The sequence below is a fragment of the Ailuropoda melanoleuca genome, chromosome 13 (genome assembly GCF_002007445.2).
Source record: "Ailuropoda melanoleuca isolate Jingjing chromosome 13, ASM200744v2, whole genome shotgun sequence".
Lineage (NCBI taxonomy): Eukaryota > Metazoa > Chordata > Mammalia > Carnivora > Ursidae > Ailuropoda > Ailuropoda melanoleuca.
Genome location: NC_048230.1, coordinates 12,419,114 through 12,438,136, shown reverse-complemented (window position 1 = coordinate 12,438,136; position 19,023 = coordinate 12,419,114). Strand labels below are relative to the sequence as shown.

The 19,023-nt window shown below is 34.7% G+C and overlaps 1 protein-coding gene across 5 annotated transcripts in view; it reads left to right on the top strand.

Moving 5' to 3' along the window:
• The window catches only part of BRIP1 (BRCA1 interacting protein C-terminal helicase 1), a 180,727-nt gene that overhangs the window by 142,736 nt on the left and 18,968 nt on the right, over window positions 1-19,023 (top strand). For all 5 annotated transcript variants that reach the window (XM_034640449.1, XM_034640448.1, XM_002924348.4 and 2 more), the window contains one exon: window positions 11,351-11,463. In XM_034640449.1, the coding sequence (XP_034496340.1) occupies window positions 11,351-11,463 (113 nt within the window). The remainder of the gene's footprint in view (window positions 1-11,350; window positions 11,464-19,023) is intronic.

The window sequence follows — 19,023 nt, the reverse complement described above, 5'->3', positions numbered from 1 at the left end:
ATGAGATAAAGATTTTAGCTTACTACACTGTTCCCTTCTTTTTCCTCCTAATGTAGTTATATCACATTTAAAAAATTAAATCCATAATCAATATTCAAATCATGATCAGGGTGCCTGGGTGGCTCAGTCAATTAAGTGCCTGCCTTTGGCTCAGTCCTGGGATTGAGCTCCCCTGCTCAGTGGGGAGCCTGCTTCTCAGAACTCTCCTCCCAGCTTGTGCTCTCTGTTGCTATCTCTGTCTCTATCGCTCACAGATAAATAAAAAAGATCTTAAAAAATCATATTCAAATCATGACTATCAAATATTATTCACTGTGGTCAAATGATTTCCTTGCTTTCTTGAACTTTTTATCTTCCCATTAATAATGGGCAGACCCTTTTCTCCTTTTTAAAAGATCTTTTTTTTTTAAAGATTTTATTTATTTATAGAGAGAGAGCACATAAGGAGGGGGAGGGGCAGAAGGAGAGAGAGAAGCAGACTCCCTGCTGAGCTGGGAGCTCTATGTGGGACTCTATTCCAGGACCCCGGAACCACAACCTGAGCCGAAGGCAGTTGCTTAACTGACTGAGCCACCCAGGGGCCCCTCCTTTTTAAAAGATCTTTAAATTAATCTTCTGTCACCCTTCAATGAATCTGTACAGGACCTCTCAATACAATTGTCCTATCACACCTAGTAGATAATAGGTCAGTCCTTTTTTTACTCCTGAATAGATCACTTCTTGAGCCTCCTGATCTCGTACTTCAATCAGGACCAAGTTGTTCTTTAGCCCACTTAACTGCCCAAATCCTGAGATTTCCCTTTGCTGTCATCCTAGGACTTTGAGTTCCCTGTCTTCTTTGTTGGATCCCAGGTTTCCTGGGTCTCAAATCTTCCTCCTGTTTCTTGTTTACTGTTTCATCTTCATAGTACACATCCTTCAGCAGTTTACCTATACATTCATTTCCTGAGCTTTTTTGGACTCCTGCTGGCCTAACTGGCTTATTTCCTATCAGCAGCTCTGTGGGTACTTTGGTTTGAACTTTCACCTCTCTACTTACTCATGTACCATTTGTCCATCTGCTTTTCACATTCATGTATTGGGTTTTAAGGTTGCAGATGTCTCTAGTTTAATTGGAGATGAAGACTGTGTTTTTCTTATTTGCCTTTTAAGTTTGGGGCAGTTTTTGAAAGGCAAGGGAAGAGGAAATGTCTTTCTTTTTTCCTTTCTGAAACTAGAAGTCTTCATTACTTTCTAAGATAAAGTATGAGATTTTAAAATGCTATGATCCCATATGCCTTATTCCCACACTCACACATTCACATTTGAGAAGGTCTAAATCAAATATTCCTAACAATAATATTGTAAAGATAGAAAGTAATAATTTTTTTTAAATCAAGCATATACTCAATGTTTGAAAGACAAATTTGGGCATAATAAAAATCTAGATGGAGAAAGAATCAGAATTCATTTGTTGGGCTGTGGAGGTAATATACAGTTTTAAGGTTTTAAGTATAGTTCAGTATTTTTCAGTACTTATGTAATCTTTTTTTGTTACGTGCACACTTTCTCTTGACCATGTTTGTTTTTAAATGTCAACAGTGTTTAATCATGTGAAATTTGAGTCTGAGCCTCCTCCTACTGTGATTACCTTCTACTTTCTATGCCTGCCATTGTCACCAAACTTTATGCAACACTCTCACCCCCACCCCAGGGCCAAAGTGCTTAGTGTTGCATTTTCTAACATCCACAAGCCTCTTGCATGAGAGATCTTTCTTTCTTTCAGAGTTACATAGGAGTAGGTACAGGTCTCTGTCATTTGCTGAATGCAGCACTACTCATTCCCCTTAAAAAAAGTCTCTTGTTACTAGCTCATTCCTTTAAGAGCCTGGGGTTCCATTTATAGCCCCACATTGCTTTCATATGTATGATAATATTTCATTTTGTTGACTGTTATTGCTAGAAGTGTTTATTCATAGTTATTTGGCTCTCATGTGTGACTTTAACAAGGGAAGCTCTAGGTCATAAGATATGAAAATGAGATAATATTCAGACTAATAAAGGGCCAGTCATGCACTCATTCCACAGATTATACCAATAACATATTTTATATAGTTCAAATAAAGCTCTAATAGGTTGCATAGTGATAAAAAATATTATGAAGGGTATTAAAAAGTGCTAATTTGTCAGAAAATTTAAAATCAATTGCAGAAATTATTTATCAAAAATTATGTTTCAAAACTGAATACTGTTCTCTTTGTCCTGCCAATGTATATTTTCATTGCTATTTGATGAAAAAGTAGCCACTTCACAAACTGAAGAAACTTACTTTATGTTACCTAAAACAATGTGCCAGTATATTGAATAGATTCAGTTAAGCACCTTCTTAGGGAGTTGATCCAGCTGTTAAAACCCTGATTTGAGGTGAACAGCGTTAAGAGATGGTCTACATTGACTAGATGGCCCACATTGTCTCTGTCAATCTTGTAGTTTTCATATACATGCAACAATATAGTACGACAAAAAGGAAAGCCCACCCAGACCTACATTGGGTTTTAGAAATATGGAATAAGTGGGGCGCCTGGGTGGCGCAGTCGTTAAGCGTCTGCCTTCAGCTCAGGGTGTGATCCCGGAGTCCTGGGATCGAGCCCCACATCAGGCTCCTCCTCTGGGAGCCTGCTTCTTCCTCTCCCACTCCTCCTGCTTGTGTTCCCTCTCTCGCTGGCTGTCTCTCTCTCTGTCAAATAAATAAATAAAATCTTAAAAAAAAAAAAAGAAATATAGAATAAGTAATGACTCCAGCCCATTTACCTCCAATATATGATACTTTACTGTTTTGTGCTAATTGTCATTTATTTCTTCAACTCTGTGAGGTAAGGTTGGCAAGAATTATTTCTTCCACTTACAAAGGAGAAAACTGAGAAAGGAAACTAAATTGAGGGAGTACTAGTGAGTTGCCCAAGGTCAAACAACTAGTTGGTGTCAAAGCCTTGAATCCAGGCTGTGTAATTTTACCTCCTTCCCTCAAAACATACTATAGCATATATATATATAACATTTTCTGCAGATGATAATTTAAGCGTTTTCAGGTTTACCTAGACAATATTTTATTATGGCTAGCCTAACTAAATTGCCACAAAGCTTATTATTCTTTTAAAAAAATGTTTAACTTTGCCCTTTATAGAGTAAGCATATTCAATTTAAGGTATCTTACATGTCTTAAAGTATTAATTGTCTTTTTTTCTTTTAATAGAAAAATATTAATTTCTGCTTTTTTTCTGGTCTCATTTTCTTATCTTGACAAATTATTTTCTTAAAAAACTCCAAAGACCTAATGCTCCATACTGACAGAATGTTTTTGCATTATTACCTAAAGCATTTGTTTAGGATTTTTTTTTTAAGATTTTATTTATTTATTTGACAGAGAGAGAGACAGCCACGGAGAGAGGGAACACAAGCAGGGGGTGGTGGGACAGGAAGAAGCAGGCTCCCAGTGGAGCAGGGAGCCCAATGCAGGGCTCGATCCCAGAACCCTGGGATCACTCCCTGAGCTGAAGGCAGACGCCTAACGACTGAGCCACCCAGGCGCCCCTAGGATTATTTTTTAAAGATTTTATTTATTTAAGAGAGAGAGTGTGTGTACTAGCGGGGGTGGGGGGCAGAGGCAGAAGGAGAAGCAGACCCCCTGCTGAGCAAGGAGCCAATGTGGGGTTCCAGCCCAGGATCCGGGGATCATGACCTGAGCCGAAGGCAGACACTTAATCGACTGAGTCACCCAGGCACCCCCAGGATCATTTAAATGTTACTGAGTTACCAATACACTATTCTGGATAGTAGCTGAATTATTATAACCAATTAAGGTAAAATATGTTGAATATATCAAGAATAAGAGATGTGTCATTTAAGGAAAGTGTATTTTTTTTTTCTTACATTTGAAATTTCTGGGCAATTTTTTTTACTTTTTTTTTTTTTTTTAGCAATGACAATTTATAACAGAGTTAATACAGATTTTCTCTGTGGAAAGTATGTTACCCAAAGCAGCCTTAAAGCATATGTGAGATTAATTATGTTAATGTTACTATGTCTGTTACTATGTCTTGATTCTTATTTCTTGGTGGATTATTGTGGTCAGTTCCTAATGTAACAAGAAAAGTAAGTAACAATTGAAAACCACCTCTAATGCGTGTGTGTGTGTGTGTGTGTGTGTGTGTGTGTGTGTGTGTTTTGTTTTGTTTTGTTTTTATAAACTAAAAGGGAGCCTGGCTTCTTAAGTCTTGGCAGAAACCCATTTTTTCCCATTTAAGAAAATATATATACTATATTTGGTTAACTCTGTGTTTAGAAATCTTGAAAATATGCCAGATGAAATAAAACCAGCTATATTCCTTTTATCTGGCTAAATTATTTTACATACAAGATCTTATGCTGAGTTTAGAATTTTAGCCATTGGAATTTATATTGTGATACCCTGATAAAAGTGTTTATACTGTGATGATATAGAGCAGTAGATGTCTCTAGTGCATAGTCTCTGTCTTCCAGATTTGGCTTGCTATAAATGTTTATGATTTAGGTCCTGTACCTTGGCAAAAGATAAAACTATTCTTCTTGAGGGTTTGCTAGACAAATGTGCTTATTTTTCTGAAGCAAAGTTTTAAAATATTTTTAATTAATAAGTTTAGCTGATTATCTGTTCTTAGTCTTATTTCGAGGCTTGAACTTCTGTTGTAAAGCTTACATATGAGGGGAAAATTATATTCTGCCTGTATTGATTGCTTTTAGAAAGGCGTTTATTACTAAAATCATAATGCATATTTATATGATTTGGGATAAATTCCCCTTTCATATGAGGCAGTAAAGTGAGGAGATGCATTTATAGTTCCAGCTCATATTTATCACACCACTTATTTCTTCAGAAGCTACTTATAAAAGGCTATTCTTGTACAGAGCTACTTACAGCCAACACTGTTGGGTCTAAGTTGAAAAAAATAATCTAATGTTCAAAATTGTGACTTAAATTTCTTATTGACATATACAGTATAATCCTAATCCTTTTGGTTATTTTAATATATACTGCGCCCATCAGTAGTTTTACTACCTGTCCTATCTCCAATAAAACTGAGTCATTGAAGGACTTAAGGAACTTACTGTTTGATCTCAAGTACGTTATAATGTAATAGTAAAATCAGAATGCAAAACCGTATAACTTCTGTTTGAAAGCCATAAGGGTATTTTTCCATAATTCTCTAAGTACCACTTCAGTCTTGATTTATCTGTCTTTGGTATTCAGGATCTCATCTCTGTTTATGTCAGGTTAGCTTCTGATGCAGAGATATTTTTAGTTGTCTAGAAACTACTGTATTAAGAGTGTTTTTTCATTTTGTGTGAACTTGAACTCATGGAAAAAAATGTTTTGTGAATCAATGTAGCATCTCAACCAATGGGTTACAAACTTATGCCACTAAAAGAGTTATACAGATTATTTAAATGAGTCGACTAGTTGAGGGTTGGCAAATAGCTCAAATTATTTTAAGCTACAATAAGGGAGCCGCATAAAACACAACTTTGGGCCCTTGTTGTGGGCCCAGTTTGCAACCTTTGATAAAATAGTTTGATTTCTCTGTGCTGCTCCCATATCCCTCCAAAATTACACATACACTAATTTATTGGGGGTGGGGACCAAGTGGCTTGAACTCCTTCTAGAATATACAATTAAATATAGCTTTCTATTTTGGGAAAGCCTTGTAAAATGTATTTGAAAAGTAATGTTAACTGGTCTACAAGATCATTTTTCCAAACCACACTTGAGCTTAGTTTATGGTGTTTACTTTCTGTCAAAACTCAGAAAAAACATTCACAGTTAACTTCCATAATATAAAATGTCTGTCTCATTAGGCATTAAAGAAGGATTGGTCAGCAGGTATAATGTTGTTAGACTGTTTGCTAATGTGAATGTGGACATGACCTCCCAAATAGATCAAAGACTAATCTCTTTGACAGTTACAAGATGGCAGAACTTGCCTTGGGTCTTTTGCTGCTGCACATTGAAACTATTTGTTTGGAAAGCATGCCTGAGGGATGAGAATGTGTTTATAAGGATGAGCAGGTAAAAGTAAAAGGTTGTCTTTTGACATTTCAACTAATCCCTTCCAGCCTTTGGTTTACTTAACATTTAGGCTATTTGCTGGCAGGAGAAACTGGCTTTTTCACATATGCTTTATGTCATTTTAAATTGGGCATTGATTTTCGTGCCTGATAATCCCTAAGCGTACGATGAAATAGAGTCTGATGTCATTAAAATGAGGTATTCTAGCTTCCTACTCTTTCTAAACCCTTAGTTTTGCTTTCCCTAATTGAATGTGTTCCCCCAATACAATTTTTACTTTTTATTACTTTTTTAAAGTTTGTTTCTTTATATAATAAAAATATTTTAATGCTAACTGGCATATGTATTTACTTTCAAAGTTTTTTGGTTTTTTCTTTTCATCTAAAATAATTTTCCTAGGTAAAATACTGGCTCTATTTTAAAGGCCATTTGCATTGTAAAAAGTATTTGAAAATTTATAAGAAATTGAATTCATGTTGTCATACATAAAAATTAGTTCATTTTAGTGAAAACTAAAAGATCAAGGAGAGTAATTTTGTTTATTTAATCTAATAGTTGCTACATATCTCTATTTCACTTATAACTAATACATCCTAGAACAACTGTTACCATAGGCAGAGTGATCATTATAAAGTATTTGTCTGGAAGAGGGTGTAGGAAAATTTGAAAACCCTTAAGCTATTATGTCTCACAAAGGATAAATGCTACAATTTGGTGGGGGTTGGAGGGTATAGAATATAGGATATAGAAAAACTACTTAGTTACATTTTGAGAGATAGGTAGGAAATGTATGTTTTTTCCCAGCTGGATAGCATTTTTATTTTTTTTTTTTTTTTTTTTTTTTTTTTTTTTAAAGTTTTTTTTTTTTTTTTTTTTTTTTTTTTTTTTTTTTTAAAGATTTTATTTATTTATTTGACAGAGATAGAGACAGCCAGCGAGAGAGGGAACACAAGCAGGGGGAGTGGGAGAGGAAGAAGCAGGCTCACAACAGAGGAGCCTGATGTGGGGCTCGATCCCACAACGCCGGGATCACGCCCTGAGCCGAAGGCAGACGCTTAACCGCTGTGCCACCCAGGCGCCCCTGGATAGCATTTTTAAAGCATATTCTCTTTTGATGTCTACATATTATAATATACTCTATCTCTGAATTATTAGAAATTTTTACATGCTATTATCTAATATTTCCTATGATGCCATATTATTTATTATATATATTTTTAAAACATAGCCTATAACACTTAAAGGAAAGTTTATTTCCTTTATATTGTAGTTATAAAGTTAATACAGGTATTTGACAGATTATTTCGAGGGGATATAAAATACAATTTATTTCCTACCAATTTGAAAGCTTCTTCTCAGGAGTATACCCTTCTTATTTTTCATCTAACACCCGTCCTTTTGTTTAAAAAGGTTCATAGTATTGTAGACTGTATTGAAGAGACTTTGTTTTCTCTTGAGTAGTTTTAAAACTTCTTAAAACTAATTTGTTAATTTATCTTGAAAGTCCTGAATTTTTCCAAGAAAGTTAACTCTTTATATCTTTGATTAGGCATATACTACAAAAAATATACTACATACTTGCCCAGGAAGAGTACATAGGAGATCTTTAAAAGTTGACTAAGTGAAAAGAGCATTCCTACTCTTTCACATTAGATAACTAGTTTCTAGGTATTGTAGTCAATTTCTGTGAGCTTCCAATATTAACAGATTGTTATAGATGATTAAATTGTTGTTGTTGTATTTGAGAACCATTTTAAATTTTATTTTAATTAGATTTTCTTAATCATTCCATTTCTAATTAGGAAAAGTAAGCCACAACAGAATTGAGTTACCTAAAATCACTCATAGGAGCTATGTACTGTTTTGACTCAGTTTTCACTCATGACCGCCAGATCAAGAGTCAGATGTTCTACCAACCAAGCCAGCCAAGGTGCCCCAGAAATTATCATGAATTAATAAGCCAAGTTTATCTTCTTCCTTAAACATACTTCTTTTCTTGTCTTCTCTCTGTGGGTTACTAGATTGTTTCACTCTGTTGGCTGGAAACTTCGTGGAGTCATTTTTGACTTTTCTCTCTTTAGTAAGCCCTGCATCTACTTTGTCGCTAAAGTTCTGTCACTCCACAATGTGTTACAAACCCGGACCTCTTTTCCATTCCCTTTGCCTTTCCAGGTAAGGCCCTCATTACTTTTGCACCAAATTCATATCATGTCTTCATTTCTCAATTCTTTTTACTTCTATATACTATAACCAAAGTGAATACTTTAAAACTTAAATTTACTTGATGGCCATTGGTACTCATATTCTTTTCTGTTCATTATAAGCTCTTGCTAGGCAGAACATATTTTAACTCATCTTTTTAAGATTTATTTTTTTTATTTGAGAGAGAGAGCATGCAAGCACGAGCAGGGGGAGGGGCAGAGGGAAAGGGAGAGAGAGAATCTCAAGCAGACTCCCCACTGAATGTGGAGCCAAACACGATGCTCAGTCTCATTACCCTGAGATCATGACCTGAGCCAAAATCAAGAGTCAGACTTAACTGACTGAGCCACCCTGGCGCCCCTAACTCATCTCTGTATTTCTACTGCCTATCATAGATGCTTTGTACTAAGCGAAACTGTAAGTATTAGTCTAAATTCAGTGTTTCTTTAAGCTACCAAAGATTGCTTCCTCCCATTATATCAATTTTTCTTAGTTAAGTGTTCTGTTTTTGATGTTGCCATAGCATTCTTTTTTATTTAGGTTTTTTTTTTTTAGCTTTATTGAGACATAATTGACTCTATAGCATTCTTGAGAACTACCTAAAACATAATCCCTTTGGGGGTGCCTGGATGGCTCAGTTGTGTGTCCAAGTCTTGATTTCCACACCCAGAGCAGAACCTGCTTAAGATTCTCTCTCTCCCTTTCCCTTTGTCTATCCCCTGCCTCTTTCTTTCTCTCTCTCTCTCAAAAAACAAACAAAAAACCCAACTCTGTTCATTCAGTTAGTGCATAAAAATATAAAATCATAATGCATAATTTCCTTATACTCAGAACTTGATGCTATTGTAAATGGGACTGTTTTCCTAATTTCTTTTTTTGGATAGTTTGTTGTTAGTGTATGGAAATACAACTGAGTTTTGTATGTTGGTTTTGTATCCTCCAATTTTACTAAATTTGTATATTAGTGCTGACAGTTTTTTGGTAGAGTCTATAGGATTTTCTACACAAAAGATCATGTTGTATGCAAACATAGCTTTACTTCTTCCTTTCTGGTTTGGATGCCTTTTATTTCTTGCTTAATTGTTCTGGCTAGGACTTTCAGTACTTTGTTGAATAGAAGTGGTTAGAGTGGGCACCTTTGTCTTGTTCCTGATCCTAGAAGAAAGGTTGTCAACTCTTCACCACTTGAGTATATTAGCTGTGGGTTTGTTATATATGACCTTTATTATGTTGAGATACATTCCTTTTACATTTGATTCCTTTTATATTTGATCATGGATGTTTAATTTTCTCAGATGCTTTTTCTGCTTCTATTGAGATGATTATATGGTTTCTCCCTTCTGTTAATGTGGTGTATCACATTTGTTGATTTGTGTGTACTTAAACCAGCCTTGCATTCCAGGGATAAATCCCACTTGATCATGTGTCTGTTTCTTTTAATGTGCTGTTGAATTCAGTTTGCTGATATTTTGTTAAGGATTTTTGCAGCAGTGTTTATCATATAGGGTTATAGGCCTGTAATTGTCTCTTCTTATAGCATCCGTATCTGGCTTTGGTATGTGAGTAGTGCTGGCCTCTTAAAATGATTTTGGAACTTTTCCCTTCTCTTCAATATTTTGGAAGCATTTGAGAAGGAACATTGTTCATTCTACCTTAAATGCTCAATAGAATTTGTCAATGAAGACATCTGGCCCTGGGATTGTTTTTGTTTAGAGATTTTTGCTTACTGTTTCATTTTTCTTGTTACAAATCTGTTCAGATTTTTTTATCTCTTCATGATTTAATCTTGGTATGTTGTATATTTGTAGGAATTTATCCATTTCTCTTAGGTTATCTAATCTTTTGGTATATAAATTGATCTTTGTTTTTTTCTTACTGTAGATGTTTATCACTATAAACTTTTCTCTTAGAACTGCTTTTGCTGCATATGATATTTTTGATTTGTTGTGTTTTCATTTATATCAAGATATTTTTTGAGTTCTCTTCTGTTTTCTTCTTTGATCCATTGATTGTTCAGTTGGATGTTATTTATTTCCACATATTTGTGAATATTCCAGTTTTCCTCATGTTATTGATTTCTAATTTCATACCATTGTTGTTGGGAAAGATACATTATATGATTTCAATCTTCCTAAATTTCTTAAGACATGTTTTGTGGCCAAAATATACTCTGTCCTGGAGAATATTTCATGTGCACTTGAGAAGAATGTGTATTCTGCTGCTGTAGATTTAAACCCAAATCATAATAATATTTACATTAAATGTGAATGGTCTAAACATCCCAATTAAAAAGCAGAGATTATCAGTCTGAATAAACATTAAAAAATGGACCCCTGATGTATGTTTCAATATGAATGAATTCCAAAATCATTATGCTTAATGAAAAAGACAAACAATTACATACAATGTAATAACATTTACAAGGAATTCTAGAAAAGGCAAAACAGAAAGCAGATCATTGGTTGACAAAGTCAGCAGTGAAGAAGAGAGACTAAAAAGGAATTTAGGGAGTGCTGAAAATATTCTGTATTATGGTTATAGTGGTGGTTACCTGACAATACATTTGTCAAGATTTATCTATGTATACATTGAAAATTTGTGAATTTTATTCTATGTAAATTATTTCTCAATAAAACGTTTGATTTAATCAAACAGCTGATTAATTAGTTGCATGGAGGAATTCAGGGAAAGTAAGGATGAACAGACTTTCTTTTAATTTTAATTTATTTTTTAAAGATTTTGTTAGAGAAAGAGAGAGCACAATCTGGGGAGCAGTGGCAGAGGCAGAAGCAGTCTCCCCACTGAGCAGGTAGGCTGACGTGGGACTTGATCCCAGGACCCTGGGATCATGACCTGAGCTGAAGGCAGATGCTTAACCAAATGAGCCACCCAGGCATCCCTGAATAGACATGTTGTAAAGGAACTGAAGAAAATTTAGTACTGATATACTGAAAACAAACTCTCTTTTCCCTAATAAAATGATGTTCAGAATGTTAGAAGTTAATATGATTTTTTAAATGAGCCTTAATTTATCTACTATATTTTTAATATTTTTTAAATTATTAGGTTGAACTAAAGCGACAATACAATGATCAGCACTCAAAATTGAGAGGTCTTTTACCTGGTCGTCAGTGGTATGAAATTCAAGCATATAGGGCCTTAAACCAGGCCCTAGGTAGGTAAGTAAAATTTAATGTAATGTTACTGTAATATTATCCGTGGCCAGGGCTATAGAAAAGATAGCCCAGCTACTTAGGATAAATTTGATAGCTTTTTCTTTTAATAGAACCTTAGGAACTGATATATTTTTAATGATGTCACAGTGAAAGCTGAAAAGAATCAGTGGAATAAATGAAACCCTAAAACCTCAAAATTTGCTAAAGTTTAAAGAAGATTTTTGATTGATCGAACAATGAATGTCACACAGAAGAGGTACTCAGTAAATGTTTATAGAAGTTCACCACCAAACGGTAAAAGTTTTATCTTGTGAACATCAGAACATAGATGATGATTTTATGGGTATTAAGCAAACCATTCAAGAAGAGTTAAAAGAAACCATGCTTTTGGGGACGCCTGGGTGGCTCAGTTGGTTGAACATCTGACTCTTGGTTTCAGCTCAGGTCATGATCTCAGTTGTGAGATCAAGCCCCACTTCAGGCTCTGTGCTCAGCCAGGAGTCAGTTTGAGATTCTCCCTCACCCTTGTCCCTCCCCCTGCACACATGCGCACTCTCTTTCTAATAAATACATCTTTTAAAAAATAAAATTAAAAAAAATTTTTAAAAGCTTGTGGTACTAAAGAAGTAATGCCAACTAACAATAGCATTTACTTATACTTCTTTTCATAAGGATTCTGGTCCATTAAGATTTGTGCTTTGTGAAACTTGTTATTAAATCACCATTGTATAACATAATTTTCCTGTTGTAGAACATAGCATTTAATTTATAAACACTTTAATCCTTAGACTTTTAATAATATTTTTATATTCTCTATTCATGAAATTGTAATTAGTTAAAAACCATGTAATAATTATTTCCTGTGAGGCTGTAAGGCAGTCATATAATCAAAATAAAAGAACACAGGTTAATAAAATCATGGAAACATGACCATTTGACATATTTTTTGTTCAGCCAAAAGACCTTCACCTAACTGTAATCTGACCTAACCAAATCCAGAATTTAAGTTTTTCTCAAGTGTCTTATTCACTCACATTAACCTGTTTACACATAAGCATATTAAATTGCATTGGAGTTCAGATTTACAGATAGCTAATGACATAAGACTACAACAGCTGGATTTAAGTCCCAGAACACATCATCCACTCCCTTCCCATCATTTTAAAATGATATTCTGCAGGTGTTTCCTTTCAAATTAAATGATTCGGTTCTATGGTTAATCTACTGATACGGTTAAGCTGCTGCCCTTCTCTGCCTAGAAATTGCATTGGTACTTGGCATCAAGTTGCACTATAAATTGTTCTTGAAGCATTTCATCTGCTTACTTGGTGTCTCCCTGTTGATGACCTGTTTTGTGTTTTGTTTTTTTTTTAGTTTACCTTTATTTATTTATTTTTTTAAGATTTTATTTGTTTATTTGACAGAGATAGAGACAGCCAGCGAGAGAGGGAACACAAGCAGGGGGAGTGGGAGAGGAAGAAGCAGGCTCATAGCAGAGGAGCCTGATGTGGGGCTCGATCCCATAACGCCGGGATCACGCCCTGAGCTGGAGGCAGACGCTTAACCGCTGTGCCACCCAGGCGCCCCTGTTTTGTGTTTTTGTATTTGTGTTTTAATATTCAGCAAATAGTTCCTAGGGGAGCCTGAATATTGTTTAAAATTCTTGACTTTTAGTCACTATACTTAATTTCAGGACAGTAAATATTCTTACCTCAGTTATTATTTTTTTCCTTTTAATATAGGCAATGCATTGAATTTTAAGAAATCATTTGAAGCAAAAATATATTTATATCCTACTTTGTCATTTATAAACATTTTCTACATATATTAAACAGGTTGTAATAGATGAAATTTCTTGTCTAACATCACATAACTACTAAATGGGCCTTCATATCTTGGCCCCACCTACTTTTAAAACCTCAAGACCTGCTTTTTCATCCTTAGAATCTACATTTATCCTCTAAAGCTCTCACTGTTACACATAAAACGTCTTACTGTTAAACATACCATATCCTTTCACTACTCTCTGCTTTGGCATACAAGCTATCAGATCATAAATTTGGCAAGTTTACCAATCAAAACCTAGTTGAAGGTCATGTCCTTTATGAAGATTTCTTTTTACTTTTCCAACTAGTTATTTACTCCTTAGGAAACCCATAGTAGTTTATACATTATCTCTGTTACACATATATCTCACTGTATTGTTATAATCTGTTTATATTATCTGTCTCCTTCCCTAAACATATATTTTACATTCTCAGCAACCAACTATGCCTCAGCTTGGGTCATGGATGCTCAATAGATACTTGTTGAATTTGTGAAAAATAGTGGGTTTGGTGCTTTCCCCACTATACCATGTTGGCCAAAGAGCATCTAGAGCTTCAAATCATACTTTTCTAGAATTTCATTTAAAAAACATGTGTTTGTAACATTGATATACAGTACTGAAGTTTTGTATTTTATTATTATTAATTTAAAAATTGATAGCCCAACTGTCATTGTATTGATTTTTCAGGGAAACCGTATCAACAAGTAGCAACTTTTTATTACAAAGAAATACTCTTTTAAAAATTAAGTGAATGTTTTACATCACTTGATAAAACTCATAATGTGTATTGATTGACATAAAATGTACTTACAATCAGGCAGTCTTCTTATAAGGGATAAGTCTAGAAGGTCTAAAGTAAGCAGAAACAAATTGAGTTTAAAAAAAAATCTTTTTTTTTATGCCCACATGGGACTGTTAGAGTATTTGAAGTAATATAAGTCCATGAAATGTAATAACAGCCTTCGGGAATGTACCAGATGGTTTTGTGACCAGGTTACAACTGCACTATGAGTTTCCTAACGGGTCTCCTTTACTGAAAGTATAATCTTTTCTCAAGTGGGCATAATTCATTTGAACAAGGCAGAATGAAAACAATGGAAAAAAGAAAAGGTGAAATTCTTTTCTCTGAACTGTTTTGGTAACTTAAATGCCTTTCTACCATAGAACACTTTAAAGTAAACCAAAATGGAATAAAAAATAGTGGCATCCTGACTTTCCATTAATTTTCAACAGTGGTCTATAATATTGGCACTATCCATCTTCCTATCCTGCCTAATTTTGTGGTCTGATGCCTCAGAACCTAGGAGTTACTTTAAAACAATATCAAAAAAATGTCATATAAAATTTAGATTGTTTTAAATCTCTGGAAAAATCAAACATTTATATTAATCTTCACCCCTCTCAAAATTCCACAAAACTAAAGGAATAAAAATGACAAAAATGCCAAAACTACGAAGTTAAAAAGAATGGGGGAGGGGGCACTAACAGATGAGATGTCAGCAAATTTTGAACACTGGAGAACAGATGAATGATTGAGTGACTTAGCAAGCAAAAAAAAGCTGTCGTGAAAGCCAACAAGATTCTTCGGATTCAGGCATGGAAAAGCTTAGGACGTGGGGACACTCTAAAGTATCATTTAAAGTAGGATTAATCACAAAAGAATTGATTGCAAGTTACTATAAGTAGACAGTCCCATCCCCCACTCAAACTTACTCTCTGGAAAGATTGTATTAGAGAATTTATATATTCTTCAGCTGCAGGTATAGCTAAGGATGTATTAAAGATGGGGGTTAAGAAAATCTGTTTATGGAATATGAGAATATTCCAGCTTTGAATAGGCTTAAAATCAATCTTATATCTCCAAGGCAGGAAAGTACAGTAGTCATATCTAGGGATACTAATTACCTCATGAATAAAGACCTACAGATAGTAGCAAAGTGGTCCTGTTCCTACCAAAGTACCTCACTCTGGCAAAGCTTCCCAGTATATAAGCCACACCCATGTAGGCAGAGCTACTGATCAGAGTTTTAATACTTTACTCTTATATAAGTGCAAAGCTTGATCACCAGATAATCAAAAAAAGTCCATAACATGAAAAATACAAACCAAAACAATAGCAAAACTATACCACCACCACCACCAACAGGGTGGAAGAACTTGTAGAAAACAGAAACAGTGCAATAGAACAGAGGTTGACTGTTCTTTTGGTCAGGTCTCTGTGTAAAAGAACAGAGGTTGGTCAAACTTTTTCTGTAATGGAGTGGACAATACATATTTTAGGTTTTTTGGGCCATGTACAATCTGCACCCATATTCTTCTTTAATTTTTCTTTGACCCTCTTAAACATTTGAATACCATTCCTGCGTTGCGGGCTGTACAAAAACAAGATATGGTCCAGATTTCCTATGTGGACTTAGTTAGCCAATCCCTTATCCACAGAGGGTAAGATATTTCCTCCATGAAATAAGAGCAAATTTTTTTAAGAAAAGTTTCCAAGCATTAACATGATAACAAATTTTAAATGCAGAATTGGGCTCAGAAGATAAAATTGAAATTTCCATGGTCAACGCAACAAAGAGAGAAAATTTAAAGATCAGTATGCAAGAGGCAACTTCTGATAAAAAGGGGATCTATAGGAAGAAACCAGAGAAAATATAGAAGAAATATAGAAGAAAGAAAATATGGAAGAACTTAAACCTATCAAAGAAATAATTCAAGAAAAATGCTCAGAATTGAAGAGCATAATTTCCTGATTAAGGGGGCCCACCCAAGCACCAGTAAAGGGAGAAAAGCTACAAAGCACCTCACTGTGCAGTTTCAAAGTACCTGAGATAAACAAAAAGTCCTAGAATGTTCCAGAGAGAAGGAAAACAGGTCTCATACAAAAGACATGAAATCACAATTGAGACTCCTTAAAAAGCAACATTAGAAGCTAGATGACAGTTTTAAATTATCTTCAAATTTTTGAGGGAAATTTTGACTTGCAATTTAAGTTCTATACAACTCAAACCATCAATTAGCTGTAAGATAGAATAAAACCTTCAATGTGCAAAGAACCTAAAACATTAGGGACACCTGGGTGGCTCAGTCAGTTAAGCATCTGCCTTTGGCTCAGGTCGTGATCCCAGGGTTCTGGAGTCAAGTTCCACATCAGGCTCCTTGCTCAGCAAGGAGCCTGCTTCTCCCTTCGCTGGCCACTCCCCCTGTTCTTGCTCTCTCTCTCTCTCTCTCTCTCTCTCCCTCCCTCCCTCTCTATTTCTGACAAATAAATAAATAATTCTTAAAAAAAAAAAAAAAGACCTAAAACATTGGCTTCAAATGCACACTTTCTTAGGATGCTACTGGAAGAAATGCTTCCTCAAATAAGAGAAAATTCAGACAGAGGAATATCAAGGTTGCAGGAACCTGAAGTTCCAACCCAGAATAGAGGAAAAGAGAATTCTCAAATTAGGAAGGGAAGCTCTGTGATGACAGCTGTGCAGCAGTCCCATCTAGTTTCTGAAGTTGTTGCAGTCCCATAGTTGGTTTCTGAAGATGGATTTTGACCATACTGAGAATTTTTACAGCTATGGTAAAGTTTGGGAATTAATGATAGAATACATGGAAAAGCAAAAAAGGAGAGAGACAGTTATTAGCTCTAGGGCAAACCAAAAAGTCTTGTACAAGAAAGAAAATGTAATCATAGTGTACAATGTAACACCTGTAAATGGTAATCTACTGAATATTGATTACACAAGAATTGTGGTATGACCATTAGGAAAATGAAGAGGTGATGAAGTATCAGTGATGTAAGAGAATAAACATCTTCTATAGGAAGAATCAATACATAACGTGTAAAGATTAAAGATCAAGAAGTAGTAGTTCTAAAAGTTATTTAAAAACATGGAGGTAAATGAGTAGAACTACAATGTATTTAACGGAATTGTTTCTGAGGATTGGGAATTGGAGATAGGGTGTACATAGGTTAAAGAGAATTCTGGTTTTTTTTTTTAATTATAACTACTGTACTATTATTTGAATTTTAAACTATGCTTGTGTATTTAATTAAAAATTAAAATTTACAAAGTTAAAATTAACTTTTAAAAAATAGAAGGTTTCAACTCTAGATAAGATGGAGTAAGCATACTACATACTGTCTTAAAAACCTAGACAGAATGCATGGAACACCTATTTGAGTAATGTGAAAAGTAAATAGTGGCAGGCAGATTTGGGAAGAAGACTAGAATTCAAAGTACAAGTGAACTTTCTGGAGTAGCTATATTAATATCAGACACAGTAGAGTTCGGAGCAAAGAGTATTAGTGGAGTATTAACAATGAAATTATAAAATGATGAAAGGGTCAATTTACCAATAAGATACAACAATCCTTAATGTGTATGCACCTAAAAACAGAGCTTCAGAATATATGATGCAATAACAAATCCGAACAGAGAAATTGATAAATCTGCAAGTGTAGTTGAAGATTTCATTTCCTCTCTCATTAATAGATAGAAGGAATAGTTAGAAAACCAATAAAGATACAGAAGACTTGAACAATGTTATTAACCAGCTGGATTGAATTGACATTATAAAGCACTCCATGCAACAATGTTAGAGTAAACATTTTTTCCAAGTGCACAAGGAATATTTATCAATATAGACCATATCCTGGATGATGAACTTTACATTTTTTAAAAGAATTGGAATCCTAGTGTGTTCTCTGACTAAAATGTAATTAAAGAATTAAATTAGAAATCGGTTACACTTGACAGAAAAAAAAATGCCCAAATACTTGGAAATTTAAAACATGTATTTTTTACAGTAAATGTCTAGTAATTTAAATTTTTAAAATTTTTTAATTTTTCATGTGAATTGTAATTTGTTGACATACAGTTCAATATTGGCTTCAGGAGTAGAGCTCAGAGGTTCATCATTTACACATAACACCAAGTGCTCATCATAACAAGTGCCCTTCTTAATACCCATCATCCATCTATCCCATCCCCCATCCTCCTCCCTCCATCAACCCCCCCATTTGTTCTCTATAGTTAAGAGTCTCTCATGATTTGTTTCCTCCTCTCTCTTTTTTCCCCTCCTGTATGTTCATCCATTTTCTTAAATTCCACATATGAGTGAAATCATACTAAAAACCTACTTCTAGTGGCATCTGGGTGACACAGTCAGTTGGGCATTCAACTCTTGGTTTCAGCTCAGGTTATGATCTCAGGGTCGTGGGATCGAGCCCTATGTCAGACTCCACACTTAGCGCAGAGTCTGCTTAAGACTTGTTCTCCGTCTCCCTATGCCCTCGCCCTCTAAAATTAATAAATAAATCTTTTTTAAAAAACCATACTTCTATATAATTCATAGGTAAAACAGAAAGTCTTGGAAAATTAGGAAATATTTTGAGCAAATCAAAAATGAAAATATATCTAAATATGTAGGCTGCATCTATAGCAGCACTCAGTGGGAAATTTCTATCATTAAATGCTTATTTTCAAAAACAAGAAAGGTCTCAAATCAATAAGCTTCTACTTTAACCTAGGAGAAGAAAAGCAAAATAAATACAAAGCAAACAAAAAAAGAAAATAATAAAGATAAGAGTATATATCAATGAATTTGAAAACAAAGGAAATCAGTACAACTAAGAATTAAAAAGTTGGAGGCACCTGGGTGGCTCAGTTGTTAAGCGTCTGCCTTTGGCTGAGGGCGTGATCCCAGGTCCCTGGGATCGAGCCCCGCATCGGGCTCCATGC